At 48.2% G+C, this 23,614-nt stretch overlaps 2 protein-coding genes across 6 annotated transcripts in view; one reads left to right on the top strand and one right to left on the bottom strand.

Moving 5' to 3' along the window:
* KHDRBS1 (KH RNA binding domain containing, signal transduction associated 1) overlaps positions 1-1,788 on the bottom strand; it is a 34,270-nt gene extending 32,482 nt beyond the window's left edge. For all 3 annotated transcript variants that reach the window (XR_015798374.1, XR_015798375.1, XM_088153523.1), the window contains exon 1: positions 1,255-1,788. Coding sequence is in view for 1 of the 3 variants with exons in the window: in XM_088153523.1 (XP_088009649.1) it covers positions 1,255-1,591 (337 nt within the window). In the remaining 2 variants the exon portion in view is untranslated. The remainder of the gene's footprint in view (positions 1-1,254) is intronic.
* The window catches only part of PTP4A2 (protein tyrosine phosphatase 4A2), a 53,282-nt gene continuing 30,854 nt past the window's right edge, over positions 1,187-23,614 (top strand). Inside the window, exon 1 of one of the 3 annotated variants that reach the window (XM_088153543.1) lies at positions 1,187-1,327. The gene's annotated coding sequence lies outside the window, so the exon portion shown is untranslated. Of the gene's footprint in view, positions 1,328-20,547; positions 20,819-21,121; positions 21,268-23,614 lie in introns of those variants that run through there. The other 2 variants (XM_088153530.1, XM_088153534.1) reach the window with 2 other exon arrangements.

Genomic DNA, 23,614 nt, shown 5'->3' with positions numbered 1-23,614 from the left:
AAGTGTAGTGTCTCTGGCAGGGGAAGCAGATAAAAAGATTTTCCAGAGAAATAGTTGGATTAGTCTATGGCAACAAAAGGAGTCTTGAAGTACCATAAGGTTACTCAATTCATTATGGCATAATCTTTCACCCAATAAATGTATTTTTCTTTTAAGTGCAAAAATAATACAAATCAAAATTGTCTTCTGTGTTATCACTATAGGTACAGAAGTGTTTATTTTGTCATTTGTTTCTCTTTGTATACTATTTGGTAAATGAACCTTTTGATCCCAGACCTTTGTTAAATCTGTTTGTGTTCTAATCCACAAAAGCTTGTCTTATAACAACACACACAGAGGTTTGTTCAAATATATCTTCTTACATTTGAAGACTGGATGCCTGAAAATTTGACGAACAAACAAATGCAGCTTAAATTTGTGTATGCAAACACAAGAGTTCACAAATTCATGAGTCTAAGTTTATATGTTCCTCATTGAATGCAGCATTGTGAGTCATCACCAAGCAAACAGATTATAATCAGAACCTTTTTTGTCATCTGAAATACTTATTTCCATAAGAATCTCAAGTACCAGCCCTCACACAGAGGAAAATCAGGCAACCCAGAACCAACTTCACCCAAGTTTGTTAGGAGCCTAGAACTGGACTGCTGTTCCTAACTACAAACGAATCTTTGGGGTTAAACCCGGATTTACTGCGGAGATTTTAATACACGAAAAAGAACTACGCTGCTCAGCGCTTTATAGCCGTAACTACACCGCCGTCTGTACTGGCGCTGCCGGGCTAAGGAGGCAGTCCGGGATATTGTCAGAAGAGGTACAAGACTCGGCGCCGTTCCTGTCATGCTTCCAAAGCGGCCGCAGGCTAAATCCTGGAACCTCGGAAAGCCCTAAGGAGCGCGTGACCAGGGCCGGGCGGAGGACCCTGCTTTGCTAACGGGCCCCTGCCCCGCTGGCCAGCCTTGGGGTCAGACCATTTCACCGCGACGCTGACCGGAGAGAGGTCCTGCCCTCCACGCCACCCGCGGGTAGCGCTTCTTCCTCGCCCGCGCCCAACCCGTGGCTCTGGCCCAGGAGCCCGCCCGACCACGGAGCTAAGGGGAAGTCGCAGGGGCCGCCCGTCGCGCAGCACGCAGGGCCGACCCGAGAGGCGCCCCGCTGCCCCCGACTCCCTCCCCGGGCCGCGCCCGCACGCCCGGGCGCCTTTCCCACGTGCGAGTCGAGTCGAGTCGGGGCATCCCGCCGGCGCCGCGTTACCTGCTTGCAGCAGCTGCATGGCGTGGGTGAAGGAGGGGTCCAGGCTGTCCTTCTCGGCCATCAGCTCGGGCAGGTACTTGTTTTCGGGCTCGGCCTTGGCCGCGGTGCCGGGCATCAGCGGGGTGGGCGCGACGCTGGGCGCCGGCGGGGCCGAGCCGGTGGCCGAGGGCGGCAGGAGGGGCGGCGGCTGGGCCCCGCGCGCGCCGCCGCCGCCGCCGCGCGCCGGCCTCCGCGGGGAAGCCGCCGCCTGAGGCGACTGGAGGCGGGCCGCGGCGGCGGGGCCCGCAGCCCGGCCCAGGCGGGCGGCGGCGGCGGCGAGGTCCTCGCGGCGCTGCATCCGCGGCCGAAGGAGCGGCAAAGGCGCGCGAGGGAACAGGGTTGCCACGCCGACGGAGCGCCGGGGCCACCGGGGCGGGAAGCGGAAGGAGGGGGACGCGGCGACCGCGCTCGCGCTTCCGGCCTTGCTTTCCGCCGCGCGCCAAGTGCGCCCGTCGCCAACCGCTCCTCGAGTCAACGCCCGACCGCGCCTGCGCAGGACTCGCCGAGGCTCCCTCTGCGCAGGCGCGTCGGAGGGCCGCTTCGCCGAAAAGCGAGCCCCCGGAGCAGTGGCGCAGGCGCCGTCTGAGCTGGACGGCGACGCCCCGCGCGCAAGCGCACCAGGGCCGAGCGAGATCCCTTTGTCGTGAGCGGAGCACGTGGTGCTCTTGGCAGCCGCTCCCGTTCGCGTCTGTCTGGGAATTGCGTGCCCGAGTCAGCTGGGGGGGCGGGGGCTGCGGAAGGCTGGTCGAGCCTGCAAGGCCCGGCTCTTCTTGCATCAAAACCCCCAAAGTATGCCTTGTCCTTCTAAACAGGGTCGCTGTTACTTGGCATAAATACTTTTTGAGACCAGAGCGTCCTCTTGGACCAGGGCTCTTCAATCTTGGCGACTTGAAGATGTGTGGACTTCAACTCCCAGAATTCCCCAGCCAGCCATGCTGGCTGGGGAATTCTGGGAGTTGAAGTCCACACATCTTCAAGTCGCCACGGTTGAGGAGCCCTGCCTTGTAGATGCAGTGCAGACGCTGGACTGAAAGCCACATGTGATAAAGCTTAGTTTATTTCGATCTGCTTCGTTGGCTGTTTTCGGCCCCATAAAAACCGTTTATTTAATATGCAACAGAGGATTAAGAAGCAGTCACCGTTGTAAGGTCATGTAGTCGAGCTCCGGCGACTTCAGAGATGTTTTCCTGCAGGATTTTTTGGTAGCAGGCCATTGTGGTTTATCATTGCTCGCTTCCTCGTTGCTCCATTGTAGCCCCCCACCCTGCAGTCTTCCTAAGTCCAGCTCGCTTATTTGAGCTCTGTCGAGGTTGGCAAGCTGTGCCATCTAGCTGGGTATAAAGTCTCCCTCAAAACAGGACTCGGGCAATCACAATTTATTTATTTATTTATAAAATTTATGGCCGGTCCCAATCTGCTGTGACTCTAGGCAGCTTGCAAAACGCAACAGTCGTAAAGACTGAGAATAGAAACACCGCAGAAGAGACCATCGAAAAATAATCTGGAGAAAATCAGAAACCCTTTAAAAAACCGGGGGTCCATCACTCACCCAGCCAGCTCTCAAGGGCTCCATTCAAGAGGGCTTGGGTGGGAGCAGTACAAATCTTGGTGGCAGGGGATACAAGCCGGGCACACCTTGTCAGCAGTGGGAGGAAGACGGCCAAGGTCAGCTGGGTGCGGCAGGGCCTCCGGAGCGCAGGGTGGCAGGGGGTTTGCACCATGGCACTAGGTGGCTGGCAGAGGTGCTGTGGCTGAAGTAGAGGCCCGGGGGCAATGGCGGCTGGCTGAGACTGCTGAAGGCCCTGGCCCCTACTTAAGCCCCAATGCCGCCACCGGGTGCCACTGTGCAGGGTGGCCGAAAGGGCAGAGAGTGGGGGGGAGATAGGTGGATGGGGGAGATGAAGTGCCCCTGTGGTTGTAAGTGAGGGTGGGCTGCCAAGTGACCGAATTTTGGTCATATTGTTAGCAAAATTTGAGAGTTTCTGACTCTCCCCAGTTAGGATTCAGTCCGGCAGAAGATGAGACACGAAAGTACCAACTGAGATTTTAAAGTTTTATTGAAAGCTTGCCAATAGAGTCAGCTGGGGTCTCCCCTTAAGACAGAGAAGAGCCCCGGTCACACCCAGAGAAGAAGATTTTGTACATGTTTCTTACAAAGAGATACAGCAGTTAACAAATGATTGGCTGAAATTAGTGTAAGTTTTGGATCCTCCTCATTATTGGGGGAAACTTATCTTCCTGATGACCTATTGGTTGCTAGTCAGAGTTCGGGGGCACCCCCTCCGATCTTCCGAACTCCACTGCTTCCCAGAATGCAGACCAGGGTCACCTCCTCCCACATCTCCACGGCCTCGACACTCAAGGAGACCGGATGTCTGCCTAAAGTCCTCCAACATAAGAGAAATGAGGGAAATGTGTGAAGGCTCATGAACATCAGTTTCCTTGTTATCCCTTTGGTTTTCAAATGTAAGGAAATTAAAGATGAGAGAAACTGGGAGCCCTTTTTCATAAGGTTTCAATATGACTGTGGGGGTGCTGCAATGGCCGTAACTTTGGGGACTGGGTGTAAGTACCATTCGTTCAGCACCGCCATAGGTTCGAATGGACACTGAATGAACGGTCGTAACTCAAGAACTACCGCTATACTGGTGGAACAGTGGGAAAATATGTGGTTAAAAGGATTGAAATTTACATTATGTTATAACCTAAAAGAGAATTTTTATCAAATGATGTATCGTTGGTATATGACTCCAGAAAAATTGTCTATAATGTATAAAGTACTTCAAATTTATGTTGGAAATATAGACAACATGAAAGGTCATTTTATCATGCCTGGTGGACTTGTAAAAAAGCCAGAAATTTTTGGGTTCAAATACATATAATGATACAAAGAATTTTAAAGATCAACATTCAGCTGAAAACTTTAAATGCCTCCCTTGAGGTGGGTCTTGTAGAACAGGTAGTCCTTCTTACTGACCACTTGTTCAGCGACCATTCGAAGTTGCCGTGGCACTGAACGAATGGTACTTATGACCGAGCCTCAAAGTTCTGGGCTGTCCCAGCACCCCTGTGGTCACCTGATTGCGATTTGGGTGCTTGACAACCTGCTTGTGCTCATGGTCATGTGATCGCCATCTGCAACCTTCCCTGCGGGTTTCCCACAAGAAAAGCAACGAGGAAACTGTCAGGGAAGATTGCAAGTCACTCCGATAAGTCTCCCCGGTCTCCCTGCTCTCGGGTGGCCCCACATCCTGCTTCCCCCGGCCTCCCTGCGCTCACGCACGGCCTGCACTGGGCATCCCAGGGCCTCCCCCATGGCACCCCCCCCATGCTCCTTACCAGGGACCCCCACCGCTTCCCACTTGATGACCTGCATAGTCCTTGGGTTACGATGGCCACCGGGACTGCTGGCATTGCTGCTGCTAAGCGATGCAGTCCCGTGACGTCCTGCTTTACGACCACATCACTTATCAACAGCAATCCCGGTCCCAATTGCTGTCATAACTTGAAGGCTACTTGTAATTAGGGCTAAAAGCTTGGTGCAAGAGGGCCGCCCTGGCTGCTTTTCAAAATGCCATGAGGGAGGGGGCCGCATGGATTTTCCAAAGCGTGGGGGCCACAACAGAAAAGGGCTGCCACCTGGGCTATCTCCCCTTAACCTCTGTTGGCTGGGGGGGACTTTTAATGGTCCCCTGAAGATGTTCCTCCTGGACATGCATGTACAGCCCAGGGCAGGCAAGGCGGTGCCTGTTGTATGGAACTGGTTTGCCACTGACCTTCTTCTAGAATGTTCTTAAGCTTCCCAGTCTAGCCTCCAGCTGGGCATTTCCTTGGGGTTTCCCATCCAGCCTCTTAAGTTCCTGCCTTTGCAGAACCCCTCCTAGACCAGTCCTACAGCAGAGAGAGCAACTTCCTCCCCCTCTGATGCATACACCGAGTCTGAGGGTCCTTGCAATACTTGGATATAGAACAGTGACAGAAAGGAGAAGAAATATGAAGGGGCTGGGTGCATGATTTCGTATATTTTTAAACAACTCTGATACTGTTGTTCGTTTTGGTTGTACCACACATGGGTTTACGTGTTAGGTTTTAAGGGCGTTGTTTTTAGACTGTGAAATGAATTTGATTGCTAGCCACGGCCCAGAAACTTTGGAAATTGGCAGCATGTGAATAAGGTCAATAAATGCCTCAATAAGTCTCGAACCTCATTTGGGAGGATCTGTAAGTCCCCCTGCATTCAGAAGGACTTCTTCCCAACACAGGGGCGGGCCAATTATTTTCCTGTTGGAGGTGAAGGGCAATTCCTCATAGGGGCCACCCTCAGTGGACAAATTCTTCAGTAGTGCTGATGTGCACATACCAAAGGGGGCTTGCATTTGTGATGCTGTATCCGCCATCTTGCCTTTTTCGACCCCCCTCCCCGACACCAGCAAGCTGTGCGTGCAACAGTTCTCTCCTCCAATACCTTCCGATCAATCCCATCCCCCCCAATGTCTAAGCAACACTCCCAGCCCGCCCTACCATTGCAACCTTCAGTGTTCTTGACGTGCGCAGAACGAGTGTCGTCCGATCCTTGGTTGTCCAGTATGACCGATGTGAAGTCTTAGCTTTTGGTTAATGTGGGAAAGCCGTTTTCCACTGGTGGCGGAAACTGAAATGGTGTTGGCGAGCAGGTTGGTGACCTTCCATCTCTGGTGATGGTGCACACCAGACCAGAAGCTCCCTCCCTGGACTTGAATCTGCTGTGTTCTGGGAACTTGGGTGGTGTGGTTCGCTTAGGGTGCATAGTATCACGGTGGACGCAGAAAACTGGGTTGATCAATCCGAAGTCAGTTAAGCACATCGCTCAAATTTTGGCACAGGCAGAAAGACAAAGTCTGTCTTTGCTTCCTCTTTTTTTCACTGTGCTGTAGCTAAGTCTTTTGGGCTACAGTGGGAAGCTGACAGCCTTCTGGCGACAACCTGGGGCACTGTACATGTGCCCTGCACAGAAGACCAAGTGGTTCGAACCCAGTGAACCGAACTGGCTTTGAGTTGGAGGACATCCTACTGGGTGGAACGGCTCTAGCAGATCCCCCTCCCTTTAGGCCAGAAGAGCTACATAAATCTGTTTCTCAACCTTGCCCACTTTAAGATGAGTGGACTTCAACTCCCAGAATTCCCCAGCCAGCATGGCTGGCTGGGGAATTCTGGGAGTTGAAGTCCGCCCATCTTAAAGTGGGCAAGGTTGAGAAACACTGACGTAAATAATCCAGCAGCCGCAAACCACACTTCTAATTTTTCAAGGTTGTATCACTCCAGGGCATGGTAGGAAATTAAAATGAAAGTCATACATTTCAAGCAGTCACAGACTTTGCTCCAAACAATGGATGATGCCCATTATTTGCTGAATCAGTCTGGAGAATGTTGATTTATTTATTTATAAATCAAATGTATACGCTGCCCTTCTCATTATATAAGTGACTCTAGGCGGCTCATAAATAAAAACAATAAAAAACAGTAAAAATCTTACAAAAATATACCGAGTTAAAAGACGGAGAGTGCCACCCCCAGCGCTAGGTGCCTTCGCTGAGTCCCCGCGCTAGTTGGCAGAGCCAGGTCTTAACACTCTTCCCGAAGGCTAGAAGATCGGGGGCCAACCTTACCTTGGGGTGCAAGATGTTCATGGCTTCCTCTCGAAATGGGAATTTGCTGCTACCGCTAAAAAGGGTTGCTTGGGTACAAGTGGGTTTTTAGCTCAAAAAATCCCATTAGCAATCTAGTGGACGTTGAACTTTTATAGACACTCTTCACCCACATTTGTCTCTTCTAAAGTGAGATACGCTTATGGAGAATTGTGTCAGTCACTGCTTACACGCTATTATCCAATTTCCTCCCACCTTCCCTAAATTTTACCCCCAATTTGGCTCAATTCCAGCCAAGCCATGAATAAAATAGTATTAAAGGATTACCTTTCTGAGTGCAAACTAAGTTGTTGCGTGGCTAGCGGTTGAATTTTAGCAAGGCAACGGTAGACATAGCAGAAGGACATTTACTGGGTTCTTGATGCTCTCTGACCTTCATTTCCTTTTTGAAGACTTTCCATTACCTTCCTAGGTAATATCACTGATTGTGATTGTGATTGTGCTCTAATGTGGAGGAAGTGAGGTTTGTTGGCTATTACATATGGCAGCTTATTGTATTTGTTGTTGTTGTTGTTGTTGTTTAGTCGTTAAGTCATGTCCGACTCTTCGTGACCCCATGAACCATATTGCGCCAGGCCTTCCTGTCCTTCACTGCCTCCCTGAGTTTGCTGTTTATTGTTTTTATTGGTTATTAATTATGCTTTTATTTTTTTGATTCCTAGAACTCAGGAACCTATTTAATAACTATAGTGTTCAAGGTCCTGCTGGAACTGATGCTGTAGGAAGCCCCAATTTGTAACAACATTGTGTTTAGCTGTGGTTCCTTTAGCCATAATTTGAGTAATATAGCACAATGGGTTGGATTCATTCATACAGTATGTTCAGTTGTAAATCATGGTTTACAAATCATAGCAGCTGGGCTCATTCATCGTGCTAAGTCAAGAGTAAACTAAACTGTTCATGGTTTACTTTGATGGATAAACCAGTGAAAATTATATGGACCGCCGGAAGGCAGACTTTAAGTGACCAGTTTCATCCTTATTGGGAATCTTCAGGTGTATGTAGCCAGATGTTGTTCTGCGGCATTCAAACCCTCTACTGAGAATTGAACTCAGACCACTGCACTTTAGATGACTATATCAGCGCACTGTTTTTAGGAGTTATCCAGGTCTCAGTGCTCAGTAGTGTTGCAGGATGAAATCTATATATTTCATCCCTCAGTAGAGGGTTTGAATCCCATAGAACAACATCTGGCTACATTTACCTGATGATTCCCAATAAGGATGAAACTTAGGGTCTGCCTTCTTATTCTATAATAATTCTATATATCAGAATGATATATACCATCCATCTTCCCTTAAGCTCTCAGAGAGAGATACTGATGCCATGTTATATCATGCCCACATATATGAGGTTTTACAGGATTTTATATTACAGGTGGTCCCTGGGTTAAGACCGCCCGGGTTATGGACGACCCATAATTAAGAACGGAGCCTATGGTAGCAAAACATTTGAGTTAAACACACAACGATTCAAGTTAAAGACACAATGGTTTGACTTCATTACACAATGCTACTTATACACGTACAACTTATACACATACACAACAGTATTATACACTTGTTGTGTAATAGTGTTCCAGCTTACATACAAATTCGACGGAAGGACAGATCTTGGGGACGGAACTCGTTCTTCAACTGGGGACTCCCTGTACTACTCACCCCCCAAGGTGGGGTGTGTGTATGGAAGTTGTGGTAAACCTGCTACGTGGGGGCATGACATAATGTAACATCTGTATGTTTCTGTCTCTGAGAGCATCAGGGAAGGTGGAATGTACATTCCATTCTGATAAAAACGGTGGAAATTATTATTAGATTTTTACCCCACCTTTCTTTTATTTACACACACACACACACACACATACACACACTGTACTGGCTGGGGAATTCTGAGAGTTGAAGTCCACACATCTTAAAGTTGCCAAGTTTGAAAAACACTGTGATTGATCGATAGACATATCACACACAGAGATGTGGATGGTTTTACTAAGAACCTGACTACTAAACATGTGAGAATTATTTTCCAGGCTGATGAGGGAATCGGCAGTTACCCAAACTACGAAGAGGTAGAGTTTGGCCAAGCCTCCTCCTTTTTGCCAGCTCGATGCATCGCAAGAGCACCGAAAAAAAATCCAAACAAACAAACAGAGAAAGATTTGCTGCCAGGGTAGAAAGAGGCTTTATTTGAAAGTAAATCAATCACTGGTATTCTTGAACTGTAACTTAATCCATTCTTTCTAATAAACCTCATTAATCAGAACCTTTAGGCTGATTTTGGAGATTAACGGTTTCTGGCCAGGATGTGGAGGAGGAAAATTTGACAAAACCAGCTGGCAGGCATTATTTATCTACTTATTGATTTCATGTACATAAACTTCAAAACCATAAACTTGTTGGCCATTTATATTAATAAAAGACACTGAAACAGAAGCCATTAAAAATGCCAGCGCAATTTCAGAATAGCAGAAGTGGAAATAAAACATTAATCATAACACTCCAGTCGCTCTAACACTGGGTCACTGGTTTTATGAGCGCATCTTGAGCTGTCCCAGTGCAAGATTTTTTTATTATATAGTATTAGGTTTTATTTTTATAATTCTGATTGGCTTTTTCTTTTTTAATTGTATATGCCACCTGGAATTGCATGTCGATTGGGCAGTTATATAAATTGAATCCATCAGTCCGCAGCATCACCCTGGCGCTGGGCAACCTCGGTTTTCATAGGCCTTGCAGAAGAGCTCTGCTTTGGGGCCTTTCCGAAAAGATGGTGGCGTTGCTGCCACGTTGACCTTTGGTGGAAGTCTACGCCACAAAGTGGGAGCCCCAAAAGAGAAGCACAACTTCTGGGGCCCTGGTGATGTCCCCCCGCCCCATGTAATCCTGGTACTGTATTCTTTTTTTAAAAAATCATTTTTACTGACAAATTTTTAACAACAATAATAAAAAGCAATACAAACTAAACTCAGAAAGGAAAAGAAAAATAAAGAATAGAAAGAGCAAGAGAAAAGAAAAAAAGATGAGAAAGAGGAAAAGATAAGAAAAAGAGAAAAGAAATATTTAAAGAAGTGACTTCCAATCTTTATCACAACAAATATAAACAAACTTAGTAATTCTTCACCCCCTGCTAGGTGACATGCAAGTATCTCTTGTTCCCATAACCCATCATTTATCCATATGCAAATCCATAAATCATTAACATTGCAGCCCTGGTATCAGCAAAAAGCCCATAAAGGGTTCCCAGAATTTTATAGAAACACGTCTTATTTTAATCTTGGTCAGACAAACCAACTTCATACCCCTTCCTTTTGCTTCTAGCAATCTTGATCTTTAATTCATTCAGATGTTGTTGTAGGATTTGATGTCTCTTCAGTTTTTCTTTTTCCCATCTCAAAGGCTTCTTCAAGGCTTTAGCAAACCTCTTTTGCAAATCCAGTAGGGAGCCCTTATCCAGGTCATTCTCTTGGCTTGTCATTTGTATTTCTACTTTAACTGTCATCTCTGTCTCATAGTCCACAATTTTTAAATTTTCCAGTCTTTCAACCATTTCTTTATATTCTAATATTTCTGCTTCAGATGAGGTTTGTTTCAGCTCTTTATCCTGGAGATCTTCCAAGGTATTCTCTTTCACACCTGTCATTTCTTCTTTAACATCTTTTGGACATAGCCTATCCATAGACTATGGACAGACATCGTTGCTGACACTGTAGCTGCTAGTTTCTGTCCCCATTCCTCAAATATCTCCTGGAGTATTTCTAATGTCAGGCCACTCTCTGTCATTTTGTCTCCAGGCTGACTAAAGACAAAAGACAAGCCTCTCTTTCCCTCTTTTTCTCTTTCCCTCTTTTTCTTTTTCCTTTAATGGCTGGAATCTTTAGTCCCCTCCAGTGTCCAATTTCTAAAATCATGAAGTCTTGAATTTCTGTTATGACTTAAGGTAGACTAAACAATTTAGTTCCCACAAAGGCACTGTTTATTTATATAATTATATTTCCAAAACCTTATAGCAAAAGTCCTAATATTCCAAAATTGTCTGGCCCCTTCATTCGTTTATAACTTTCTTGGATTAAAGTCTTGTTTATTCTTTGCTGTTTATTTCAAATTCTTTAAATTCTTATAAGCTTATAGTTAATTTTTCTTTTATTCTGGAATGAAGGTAAACTCACCAGGTGGCTTTGCAAAGTTGTTGTTTTGAAGATCTCTAATAGAGTTAAATAGGTAATTTCTGAAAGCGATTAGAAAGTGAGGTTAGCAAGCCCAGTGTCCTTTAAAAGGCTCCACTGCGTTTGACACGTGATCATTTCCTTTTGTCTCCTGGTGTTCACACCTGTGGGAAACCACTATCCTGTGGTCTTTTCACAAGGAGTGGCCATCCAGGACACAAGTGGGCAATCTCCCATCCTCTCTAGCTGGAGAGATTCCGTGGGACCGGTCTACTCGCCAGTCCTTCAGTCGTGGCCACAACATCATCTCCAGTCATGCTAGCTTGCCATTCCTCACCAGAAGTCATAAGCCAGGTATTCTCAGCACAACCAGCTAGGACAAGGAAACTCAGATGGGCTGGGTCCCTCTGGAAGAGGAGAGCCAAGCCATGCTGTTCCTTAAATGTCCATTGCTATGGGTGAGATAAAGCCTTCTGGAGGACACCTGTTCATACTGGTGCTCTGATTTTAGAAGCAACTGGCTGATGACTATTTCAAACAGATGTTGAAGTGGACTGGTCTTGAGTCTCATTCAGCAGAGGTCTTCTTTTGTTCACTATTCTATTTTTTTTATCTGTGTATTTTGCATAGGGCCTCAGAGTATGTGTCGATTGATTTAATTTGATTTTGGCGCTGCCCAACTCCAAAGGAAATTTGTATATAGTGGTACACGGCTCTTGCTCTCACCCGAGTTTAGCTTTATGATCCCTGAGGTTACAAAGAGCTGAATGTTGTGTTCTGGGTTAATTTGTGGAAAACATGCTCAAATGAAACTGTCAAGCTGAAACTTCTGGGCAGGAGAGATTTGGTAGACAATGCTGTAGCCAGACTCTGAAAAGGCTTTTGGAAATACCCTTCTCCAAAGCTGCATGAGAATAATTAGCACAGCATGCAGAAAAATGCATGTTTGTGACTCAGTGTTCTGTTCTTACACACTTTATTAATATCTCCTTCTCCTTCTAATTCTCCTCCTCCTCCTCCCTTCTCCTCTACCACTCAAAGCAGTTTACAAGACAGTAACAAGATCCGTCTTTCATAAAACCAGCCCAATGACTCTAGCAACGCTTGAAAACAATAAAACATGAAAATGTTAATCTGTGCTGTGTGAATGCAGCTAATGTGGTTAGTTTATGATTCAGCGTGTAATGCAAACCCAGGCAGTGGTTTACTTCGGTGCGTAGTGGCGGCGAATGGACACGCAAGCCCGACGCTCACATTGACTCTTGTGGCTTGGCTGCAGACCAGGATCTCATGCCAGCTGGCAGAACTCAAGTTTGTCTCAATATATATCCTCACAGACAGACTTCCTCAATATTGTACAGATTTGGACAAGAGACAGTTGAACCAAGAGATGTTACCCAACCGCCTCCCTTTCTGCTAGAGAGAAAAACAGTTTGTCCTTTTGAAACAGGCACCTTCCACCTCTCCAGCAGAACCCCCAGAGAACTTGTGGGGAGTCCAGGAAGAATTGAGACGGAGGGAAATCTGTTTCAGGAAAAATGACTATCTTTCAAAGCATAGGTGGAAAAAAAACCTTTAAGCAGAACAATTGCATAAGGTTACTTTTCTTTTTCTCTGCATTAAGTCTGTTGATGTTGGTGATTATTCTTTCTGGCATTTGTTCTCTGTTCATGCTCGGTGAATTCTGTATTTTTATGCAACTTGGAATCTTTTCAGCAGAACGCCTCTAAATTTGGGGGAAGTAGTTGTCATGGTTCCACCCAGAGCATTATATTGTACTTTATAGATTTTCTATGGGAGATCTTTTAACTCATGATTTTGAACAATTCTGTATTTTTATCTCCTTTGCCCTTGAATATTTTACATGGGACTACTTAGAGCTGGAAGGAGATGTTTACATTTTCTCTCTCCTTCTTCTTTTAAAGCTTGATTCTGTTGATACGCTGTGAAATTAAGGACAAAGGAAGAGGGGCTGATTTTATTTTGTGTTTATGTATTAGTTATTTATTATTATAATTATTATTATTGTGAGAGCCAGTTTGGTGTCGTGGTTGAGGCACCAGGCTAGAAACTGGGAGACTGTGAGCTCTAGTCCTGCCTTCGGCACAAAGCCAGCTGGGGGACCTTGGGCCAGTCCCTCTCTCTCAGCCCTAGGAAGGAGGCAAGGCCAAACCACTTCTGAAATCTTGCCAAGAAAACTGCAGAGACTTCTTCATGTAGTTACCAGGAGTCAAGTTTGACTTGAAAGCAATGAGCGTCAGTCTGGTGTGGTGGTGATGGTGCTGGACTAGAAGCCAGGAGACCATGAGTTCTTCTGCCTCAGGCATGAAGCCAGCTGGGGGACCTTGGGCCAGTCAATCGCTTTCAGCCCTAGGAAGAAAAAGGCCAGGCCACTTTCTGGGCCTTCTTTTAACTCATTCATTAAGCTCATTAAGTCGGGTTCTAGGGATCAGGTGAGTTTGCTGCTGTTGTACCAGCCTCCCGGCTGCACAGCAACTTCCCTACCTGAGCTCCTTGGCCCTACCCTGGGAGTTAGGTGTTGTTTTTAATTCTGGTTTTTACTCAATTTTACTTGTTAGCTGCCCAGAGTCATGTATATGAGATGGGCAGCCTATACATTTATTAAATAAATAAATAAATAAATAAATATTAAATAAATAACTCTCAAACCAGTACACCAAGGCAGAAAGCAGAACTCAGAGAATTTGGGGGAGAAGACGCTGTGACCTCCAACTTTTAAGCCTTTGCTTGGCTGTGTTGCTTCTCTCCAGCACATAGATGGGAGGCCACAGTGGCTTAACAAAACACAGTGTTCTTTCTTGGTTAATCTTTCCAGGGGGGTGTGGTGTTTGGGACTTTTGAGTGCAAAATGGGACCCAAGGCAACCGTGTCTTAGTGCAGTGTAAAAAGCCCAACCGTAAAAACTTAAAGGCAGTCAAATGTCAATTATGATGGAAATATTTAAATAAACTAACGTCATGATGGGTTTCAGTTGCTAACTGCCAGCTGGGTTGCAGAGGGAGCCTGGGGTTGTTCCGGGAAGTCTGCTGCACGGCCCGACCGAAGCCTTGGTGGCCGCATGGAGCGAGAGAGCGGCCACGGCTTTGGATCGGATCGCGCCTGAGCGGCCTCTCCGTGCCCATGGCTCCCGTAGCTCCCCGTGGTATACGGGAGAGCTGAGAAGGCTTAAGAGGGCTAAGAGACGCCTAGAGCGCCGCCGGCCGAAGACGGGGAGCGAAGACGATCTAACACGAGCTAGAGCTGCGATTAGCGCCTACCTCACGGTGGTAAGGGTGGCAAAATGTAATTATTTCTCCACCCTTATTGCATCTGCAGATAGCCGCCCAGTGGCCCTGTTCCGGGTGACCCGGACCCTCCTCGGAGGGAGTAATTTCGGGGGTCTACCTTCAAGGCTGTTGTGAGGAATGTGCTGAGCATCCGGTGGGTAAAGTTGCTTGCATCCGCTCTGCGTTGGATTCCAGCCTTGATGCAAGGCCAGCGAGGGCTACGGGGGCTGAATCTTGCACAGTTGTCTGGGAGGAGTTCAAGCCCGTTGAACCTGAGGAAGTGGACAGGGTTCTTGTAGCTGTTAGTTCGGCCATGTCTGTGTTAGATCCGTGCCCCTCCTGGCTGGTCAAGGCTGCTCGGGAGAGGATGTGTAATTGGGTCTGGGCGGTGGTTAATTCCTCTTTGAGGGAGGGGGTGGTCCTGCCAGCTCTCAAGGAAGCGGTGGTACACCTCCTCCGCAAGGGGCCATCGCTCGACCCAACTAATCTGGATAGTTTTTGTCCGGTCTCCAACCTCCCCTTTTTAGGGAAGGTTGTTGAGAAAGTGGTCACGCGGCAGCTTCACGGGCTCTGATGAAGCGGATTATCTGGACCCCTGTCAGTCAGGCCGGGATATGGGACTGAGATGGCATTGATCGCGCTCTTGGATGACCTCTGGCAGGAGCGGGATGGGGGCAGCGCTTCCATCCTTGCTCTTCTTGACCTCTCGGCGGTCTTCGATACCATTGATCATGGTATCCTTCTGGACTGCTTTGGGAGTTGGGGGTGGGCGGCACTGTGTTGTGCTGGCTCCTCTGGGGTTGGTTCCAGTCAGTGTTGGTAGGACGGGAGAGGTCCAGTCCACGGCCCCTACTGTGTGGGGTGCCACAGGGCTCAGTTCTCTCGCCCCTCTTATTTAACATCTACATGAAGCCGCTGGGTGAGGTGATCCGACAGTTCGGGGTAAGGTATCATCAGGATGCTGATGATGCCCAGCTTCATCTCTCTTCCCCGGCTGTGGATGTCCTATCGCCGTGCCTGGAGGCTGTAGGGGCCTGGATGGGATGCAATGGGCTTCGGGTCAACCCAAGCAAGACTGAGTGGCTTTGGGTGTTTGGGCCTCCCAGTAGCAAAGTTCTTCCATCTCTGGTTCAGGATGGGGTGGTTCTGCCCCAGACAGACCGGTGCACAATCTGGGCATCCTTTTGGACTCACAGCTCCTGTTGGAAGAGCTGGTGGCAGCCGTGGCTAAGAGGGCCTTTGCACACCTTTGGGTTGTGCGTCAGTTGTGCCATTCCTGGACCGGGAGGCTCTACTCACTATCACTCATGCCCTTGTGACCTCCCGTTTGGACTATTGCAATGCGATCTACATGGGCTGCCCTTGAAGAGCATTCGGAAGCCTCAGCTGATACAGAATGCAGCTGCCCGGGTTGTCAATAGTGTCAGCTACTTGGCACATGTCACACCACTGCTTTGGGAGCTGCACTGGTCGCCAGTGTGTTTCCAGGTGCAATTCAAGGTGCCGGATGTCACCTATAAAGCCCTTCATGGTTTGGGACCGGATTACTTTAGGGGCCGTCTTTTCCCAGTTGTTTCTACCCGTCCAATCCGGTCCAGCAGGTTGGGCGTGCTCCGGGTCCTGTCAGCCAAGGAATGTCAGCTGGCGGGGACCAGGAGACGTGCCTTTTCTGCTATCACCTGCCCTCTGGAACATCTTCCCTCCTGAGATTAGGATGGCCCCGACCCTTTCGGCTTTTCGGAAGGCCTTGAAGACCTGGCATTATGCCCAAGCCTGGGGTCCCGAGTGTGTGAAGGGCCCCATTTCATGGTTGTGTTGGTACTGATGGTTTTATAAGATCTCTTGGCTGCATTTATATTATATTTAATTTTTTGTACTGTTTTTAATGTTGATTGTTTTTATTGTTGTTAGCCAGCCAGAGTCACTGGTTTGAGATGGGCGGCTATATAAATTGATTGATTGATTGATTGATTGAATGAATGAATGAATAAATAAAACCCATATGACACTTAAGCACAGTTTCCCGAATAACCAATATAAGCTGGGTTTTTACAGTATAAACTAGAGTTTATAAACCACAATGGGAGGGTGTCGCACAACTTAAGCTTGAAACTTGGTGAGATGAGTGATCCTTGCCAAGAAAAGTTCTTAAAATACATTAAATCCTGCAGCTGAATTTAGGAAATACCAGAGAAAGTGAAACCCTTTTTTGATCCACTCTCTCTCCGCTTAGGATGTGCTAGCTTGGAAAAGGAAAGTCTTTTTTTTTTTTTTAAACCTTAGGGCAAACTTGTTTTCTACTTATTTACACAAGCAGGTGCCTCCTGTAATTTTCCACTGATGTCAGACAGGAAACAATCTGTCCCAGATTATAAAGTCGAGTTTTACCACACCAGGAAGAGAAAGATGCTCTTCGTCATACGATAATGCTAACAGAACAGAATCTCCCACTTCTCAACCATCCGTCATCTATTGATGATGAGGCAATTCCCCAGGCTGACATCAACAGCACCAGGGATGATCTCCTGGTAGCAGCTGAAGTCACGAAAGCTGTCAGCCGGTTATCCAGTGGCAAAGCCCCAGGGCCAGGATGCCAAACCTGCAGAGATCTGCAAAATCGGTGGTCCTGTATTTATAGAGAAACTCTTCGAGTTATTCCAGTCTTTTTGGAAGCAAGGATCCATTCCTCAGGAACTTAAAGATGAAATCTTTATCATACCCCTCTACAAGAGGAAGGGCATGCTGGCTCAGGGATGCTAGGAGTTGAAGTCCCGCCATCTTGAAGTTGCTGAGGTTGAGAAACGCTGCTCTACGCCAAAGGTTCTTTTATGATCTTTCTGGCTTGGTCACAGCCCAGTCATCGCAGGGCTACCCACGACGAGCCATACTTCCCTCATATTGGCTTCCACTGTAAGTGAAAGCCATCTCTCCTTATTACGGAGCCCAGCCCTGCTGGATTAAACATCATGTCAGCCCTTCGAGGTAGTCCATAACAGGAAGCACAACAATGAATCCTAGCTCTATATTGTAAGGTTACATTAACAGAATCTTGCAATTCTCCCTTCCCTTCCTTCTGCTCTCTGGAAAACTAGGGAGGGTCCCTTCTGAAACCTTTCCCATGGCCTCCCTCCTCCTGTGGGTTGAGACATCTCTTACATGCCAGTCTGAGGCTCTCCCTCCTGTCTCCCAAGGCCGTTCCCACAGACCATTATGTGTCAGTTCAACCAGTGCCCCAGCATGACAGCCAGAGTGGAGCCTCCAGTCTTGCAATGCCCAGTTCCAATCTTACTGCAACGTTGGAGACACGTGTAGGAACCCACAGAATTGATCTTAGTAAAAGTCTAGACCGCACCCTCTCCACTGAGGCGAAATTGGTACCGGCCCCAATTGTGCACCTTATAGTAGTTGTGCCAGCACTGTAGCCTCAGGGCAGCACCCATGTACCATCAGTGATCAAATGCTCAGGGGTACATGAATGTCTTAGGACCTTCTAAAAGGGACAGAGGTTGGAGGGCATTCCTTACCTTAGGGAGGGTGGGTGGGTGACGCAAAGTGTTCCAAAGGGTGGGAGAAGCCACTGACAGAGCCCCTGGCTCCACCCGCTTTTGCAGCACGTCCCTGGATGTGCCGAGAACGACCTTCCAGCCAACGGGAAGTGGTCTGGCCCTGTCCTAATGGCCTGGCCAGTCTTGCTTTAGGAGGCTCTTTGGATTTTGGTCATATTGGCAGTGTTGCAAACAGATGCGCTGCAGGGGGAGAGTTTTTTTGTTTTTCCTTTCAACCATGTGCCAAGCTTTTTCTGCCGTGTGGATGGCTGCCTTGAACAGGCTATCCAATACCCAACTGTCTTAGCAATCCTTCATGTATTTTGTCTCATTACCTTTGATGGACCATATCCCCTAGGAAGTTCATTTAGAGCACTTTAAGCCATTAGTATCTTAAACCAACAAAACTGGGCTCTCTCACACATAAGCTGTTTTTTTTTTTAAAAAAAAGAGCGTGGTTGATTTATGGTGCTCTGCTGGAAAAGCGATTATTTTTATGTAGTGTATCTCAGCAAGGGAGAGCCTTTTGCAACCTATCTCTTGTTTTACAGGTTGTACCAAGAGCAGGTGTTAACAAGCACTCTAACAGGGAGAGGTAATAATAATAATAATAATAATAATAATAATAATACCACCACCACCACCACCACCACCACCACCACCAATAGTTATAGGTGCCTTAGGTGCAATCCCAAAACATCTGGAGCACCCCTTGAACACCATCGGCATTGACAAAATCACCATCGGTCCATTGCAAAAGGCCGCTTTACTTGGAACAGCTTCCATCCTGTGATGGCACCTTTAATACCATCAAACCACAACATCTGGCTATCCCAGGTCTTTGGGAAGGACTTGGTAGCTGGATGAAAATGCCAAATCCAGTCTAAACCTCTGGCTGACTGTGCGACCAACCATAATAATGAGTTTGAAAGACTTTTAAATATTTTGTCATAAGAGTATACTGTTCTTATATCAAAAGCTTTAGAGGTTTGACCTGGTGTAGAGAGTAAAGGGGGGTTACTTTGATAGAAATACGCAAGAACCGTTCCCTAGGCAAAGGGGGCTGAAACATTCTTTAAGCCCTGGGAAAGATGATAATATTCAGAAGTGGCTCACCCAAACACCTCCCTGACTCACCAGGGCAGTGTTTCTCAACCTTGGCAACTTTAATCTGTATGGACTTCAACTGGGGAATGGGGAATTCTGGGAGTTGAAGTCCATACAGATTAAAGTTGCCAAGGTTGAGAAACACCACGCTGGGGATAAGAGGGAGAGGAGAAGCGCAATCAGACTTGCAAGATTCTGTATTGTAGCCAATCTCGATAAAATACCGTTCTGGTCTTCTGTGGAGTTGATTTCCTGGTCAGGTCTACCTAGTGGGGCTGAGATCAATTGGTTTTTAAACTAAGTTTCCACCAAAGGTATGGTCCTACTTGGGGACCACATCAGAAGGAAGCTCATCTTAAAGTGGCCAAGTTTGGACAACACTGCCCTAAACATTTGGATCAATACATTAGTCCAAACATCTGGTCCCACCACCAACTCTGGGGGCCAGAGAAGGACACTGGAGGGTGAGCACCTGGGGGTCTGCACACCTGGGTTAGGAGGCATCGTGGCAGCATCTCCTAAAGTAGCAGAAAGCAGCAGATGTCTTCTCGTCAAGAGGCTTTTGTGTGTGTGTGTGTGTGTGCCTTTGAGTCAGTCTTGACTCCTGGCAACTGCCTGGACCAGTCCCTGCAGTTTTCTTGGCAAGGTTTTTCAGAAGTGATTTGCCATTGCCTGCTTCCCAGGGCTGAGAGAAAGCGACTGGCTCAAGGTCACCCAACTGGCTTTATGTCTGAGGCGGAACTAGAACTCACAGCCTCCCAGTTTCTAGCCTGGGGCCTTAACCACGACACCAAACTGGCTCTTTTTGTGCTGGGCAAAAACAAAACAATTCAGTACTGGGATGGAAGCTGGGCAGCCCAAGCCGTTCTTCACCCAGGCTGCAAATGTTTCTTTTTTTTTTTCCCCTGGGGTTTCAGCATTTCTGGGAATGTTACAGCTCTAGAAATACTCCTGTCACAGGGTTACTCCATGCACCTGGGGAAGAGGCCTATGTCAGCCAGAACTTTGCAGGTGCGGTCAACAGTTAAGGTGCCACAAGACTACCTTTTGCCCCAGATGACCAGCCTGGCTTCCCTCTGCAATGACTTCCGCGTGGCTAGGTTGATGGAGGAGGCCCTATGACAGGAGATCAGGAACCACGAGTCTCAGTTGCAAAGAGGTTCGACCTCGTCTCCCTCCAAGATGCTTTCCCGACTTCCCAGCCCCAGGATTTCCGGGTGGCCTCCCATCCAAGCCCCGCCCGGCTCTGCCCGCTCCGAGAGCGCGCGGCCAAGGGCGCCCACGTGCCTCCGCCCGGGCAGAAGGAGGCAGGGGTGGGCGGAGTCCGCGTGAAACGTGGCGCGCAGGCGGGCGGGGGCGGCGCCGGGGCGAGCGGGCAGCCCCATTGGCCGGGGCGCGGGAGGCGGGGCGCGGCGCGCGCGCCTGCGCGAGGGCGGCGGGCGGGGCCGTTTTCCCGGCGGGCCTTGTGGTTGGTGGGCGGCCTCCTGCCTGTCTGGGCCGGCTGAGGGGAGTCGCGCTGCGCGGCCGCCGCTTCTGCTGCTGCCTTCCCGCCGGCCAGCGCCGGTTTCGAGGCTGGGCTGTGACGTCGCGTCGCGGGCAGGCGGCCCGGCCCGGCTCTTCCTCCTCCTCCTCGGCCGCGGCTCTGGCCCGTGTCCGCGTCCTGACGCAGGCAGAGGGGCCTCCCCGCCCAGGCCGTGTGGGAGGCGCCCGGCCCGCTCAGCGCCTGGCCCGTCAATGCTGCCGGTGGGTAAGCGCGGCGGGCGCGGAGGCCTTGGCGGGGCTGCGGGCCTGGCGGGTGGCCCGGGGGGTCGTGGTCCGACGCCGCTGTGGGGCGAGGCTGCGCGGGGGCGAGCGGCGCGCGGCGGCGCCGGGGTGACATTGAGGGCGCGCGGGGTCCGGGCGCCGCGAGGAGTGGGGGCGGGACGCCCGCCGGCGGCCGCGGGGGCATGCCCGGGACGGGACGCCCCTCGCGCGCGGCGCTTTCCTTCCTCGGCTTCCCTGTTTCGGAGGGGCCGGGGCTTCTCCCCGCGGTGGGGAAAGGGGCCGGGGGCTGTTTGGGGAGGGGCTGACGGGGGTCCAGGAGGCGCTGCTGGAGTCCTGGGGGCGACAGCCTCGCGGGAAGGGAGAAGGTGGCGGAGGAGCCGGTGTGGGAACCGGCCGCACAGCAACAGTTTGGGACGACGGAAGGCCCGGTAAATGTGCGCGAGTGACCCCCCGGCCCCCCCGGCCGAGAGCCGGGCTTTCTCGGCGCTTCTGCCCGTGTATGCAAAGATGGCAGCCGGGTCAGCAGGGAAGCCGAGGTGCCCTGGGCTGCTCGAACGAGGGAGGCGAGGGTGGCTCGGGCCGAGGGGCGTTGTACCTGGGGCTCTCCGAGGGGAGCGGCGGCCAGCAGCCCCCAGATCCTGACCGAGACACCTGTGGCACGGCATCCAAGTTTGGGAAGGAAGACAAAATGGAGGTCTGGGCAGGAGGCCGCGGGGTTGAGGAAGAGCTTTGCAGACTAACTGGAAACACAGCTGTGTAACAGGGGAGTTGCAGCTCTGGAGCAGTGTGGTAAGAGGCGATGGCGGTTATGTAACAGGAGATCGGGACTGGAGCTTAAGGCATTGAGGAAGTGAGCGCTGGCTGTATGTGCACGTGCTCCTCGGGAATGGAAAGGCCGGGGAGCAGAGGATGGAAACAGAACTTGAGGTTGGGGGGCGGTAGTTGCCCTGCACGGTCAGAAATGGGATCGCAAAGATGGGTGAGGGAGTCAGCTAATGGGGACTCAAGAAGGCAGTCTAGTAGGGCTAAACGTCCCCAGGGATGGGGGTCTTTTAGCAGCCCGGAAATAAACGTGCGCATAAACCCTTCAGTATTTGTACTAAGTTGCTGGCTCCCAGGTGTGCTTGTTTCAGACTCCTTTTTCTCTTGGGAGATGTCTGTCTGAGGTTGATTTCAGTGTCCGTGAACAAGTTACTACTTTCAGCTCACTCTTGTGTAAATTGAAAATGAAGAGAACACTTGCCCACTTCCTGTTGAATGAGCAGAACTGGTTGTGACTCAGAACTGCAGTAGTAAGGGAAACTAGGCACCTCCTCCTGTGACTCAAAGTGCAGAAATGGGCTTTGGTCTGCTCTTGATGCTTGTTTCTGTGAGATTGGAACAGAGGATGATAGGATCTTCAGAACACTGGCCTGTTGATTCATTTCGGAGATCTGCTGAAAGTTTATGAAGAATATTTGAACTTTACTCTGTGCTTATTCTTTTTTCATAATAGAGACTGAGTCTGTTTTGACCAGATAAAGTGCTGGCTCAAAATTCCCTTGTCGTTTATAATTTAAAAAATAGTGAAGTCTGCTTTTTCCCCTCTTAACATTTACACATTGAATGGGTTATTTTCAATTGCTTGCTTAAAGGTTAGGATTTTTTTTTTTTAATATGGTACTCATTTTGACACTGACGTTGAAGAGAAAATGTTTCTTTAAAAGTAATCATCCTATAATCACAGGAAATACGTGGATATCAGTTACCCATATATTTTAATTTGTGGAACAAAAATGTGTAAGTAGTTTGTCAAAAACCTCTGAGTCTCATTAAGCTACTTAAACATTTTGCTCACAAATCAAAGTGTATACCTAAATTAAAAAACGGAGTGTAAGTTATTAAGAGGGCTGCCAAAACTCTGAGAATTGATGATTTAAGCTATAAGAGTTGGGTATGACTCAACAGGAACACTTGTCACAAAAAGTTGTTCCTATAAAGCTAAAGTGAATATAATCTATCTTCTGTCCCTGCCTCTGTACTTTGCCCTACCGTGGAATGTTGTGCTGGTTAACTGTTGAGATGCCAGGAGGAAAGGTGGAGAATATGGTTGTAAAGTCACTTTTAATTTGAATAAATAAATTGAAGTTAATTTTGTGATTCTCTCTGGAGTAAGGTGCTAAACTTTTTTAACGTGCTATGATACAGTTTTACCAATAAGTAATTTATTTGATCTGTAGGTACTGTACTAAAAATATAATAATAGTATTTTATTTTGATTTATTTTAGTATCTCTGTTCTTAATTGTTTTTAGATCCTGTTAATACCTACTGTTTTTCTGTTTTTATATGTAATACTACTGTTATTAGATATTTTGATTGCATTTGGCCTTAGATATAATAACAAAATTGATTTAGTTTGATACTAAAAACTATTTTTTTTAAAAAAAATCCAATATCAGTTTTCAAACTTTGGGAGAGGGGTTGGAATTGAAATTTCAGCTTAATTTTCCATTTTCTCTTTTGAAAGTGGAATATTACTGTGATCATTTCTTAAAATTGAGAAATTTTGTGCCATTTAAAAAATTCCCCAGAAAACTGTGGGGGAAATACCTTTCATCATACAGCACAGAAGTTCTATCTTTATCTTGTTACTAAGGGGAGGAGGTAAGCCGCAATTTCCTCTGTGTTTTCTTGGGAATAAGAAACCTTATTGAAATTGGAGGGTAATGTGATTTTTGCTAAAGAAATGGGGGTAAAGCAGCACAAATATAGATAGAAAATTGATTTATTAAAA

The sequence above is a fragment of the Python bivittatus genome, unplaced genomic scaffold, assembly GCF_059951505.1.
Source record: "Python bivittatus isolate LINGU-HERP-01145 unplaced genomic scaffold, Pbiv_v1 ctg000040_np1212, whole genome shotgun sequence".
NCBI lineage: Eukaryota > Metazoa > Chordata > Lepidosauria > Squamata > Pythonidae > Python > Python bivittatus.
The sequence above is the reverse complement of the archived record's forward strand: the minus strand, read 5'-3'. Positions and strand labels throughout refer to the sequence as shown.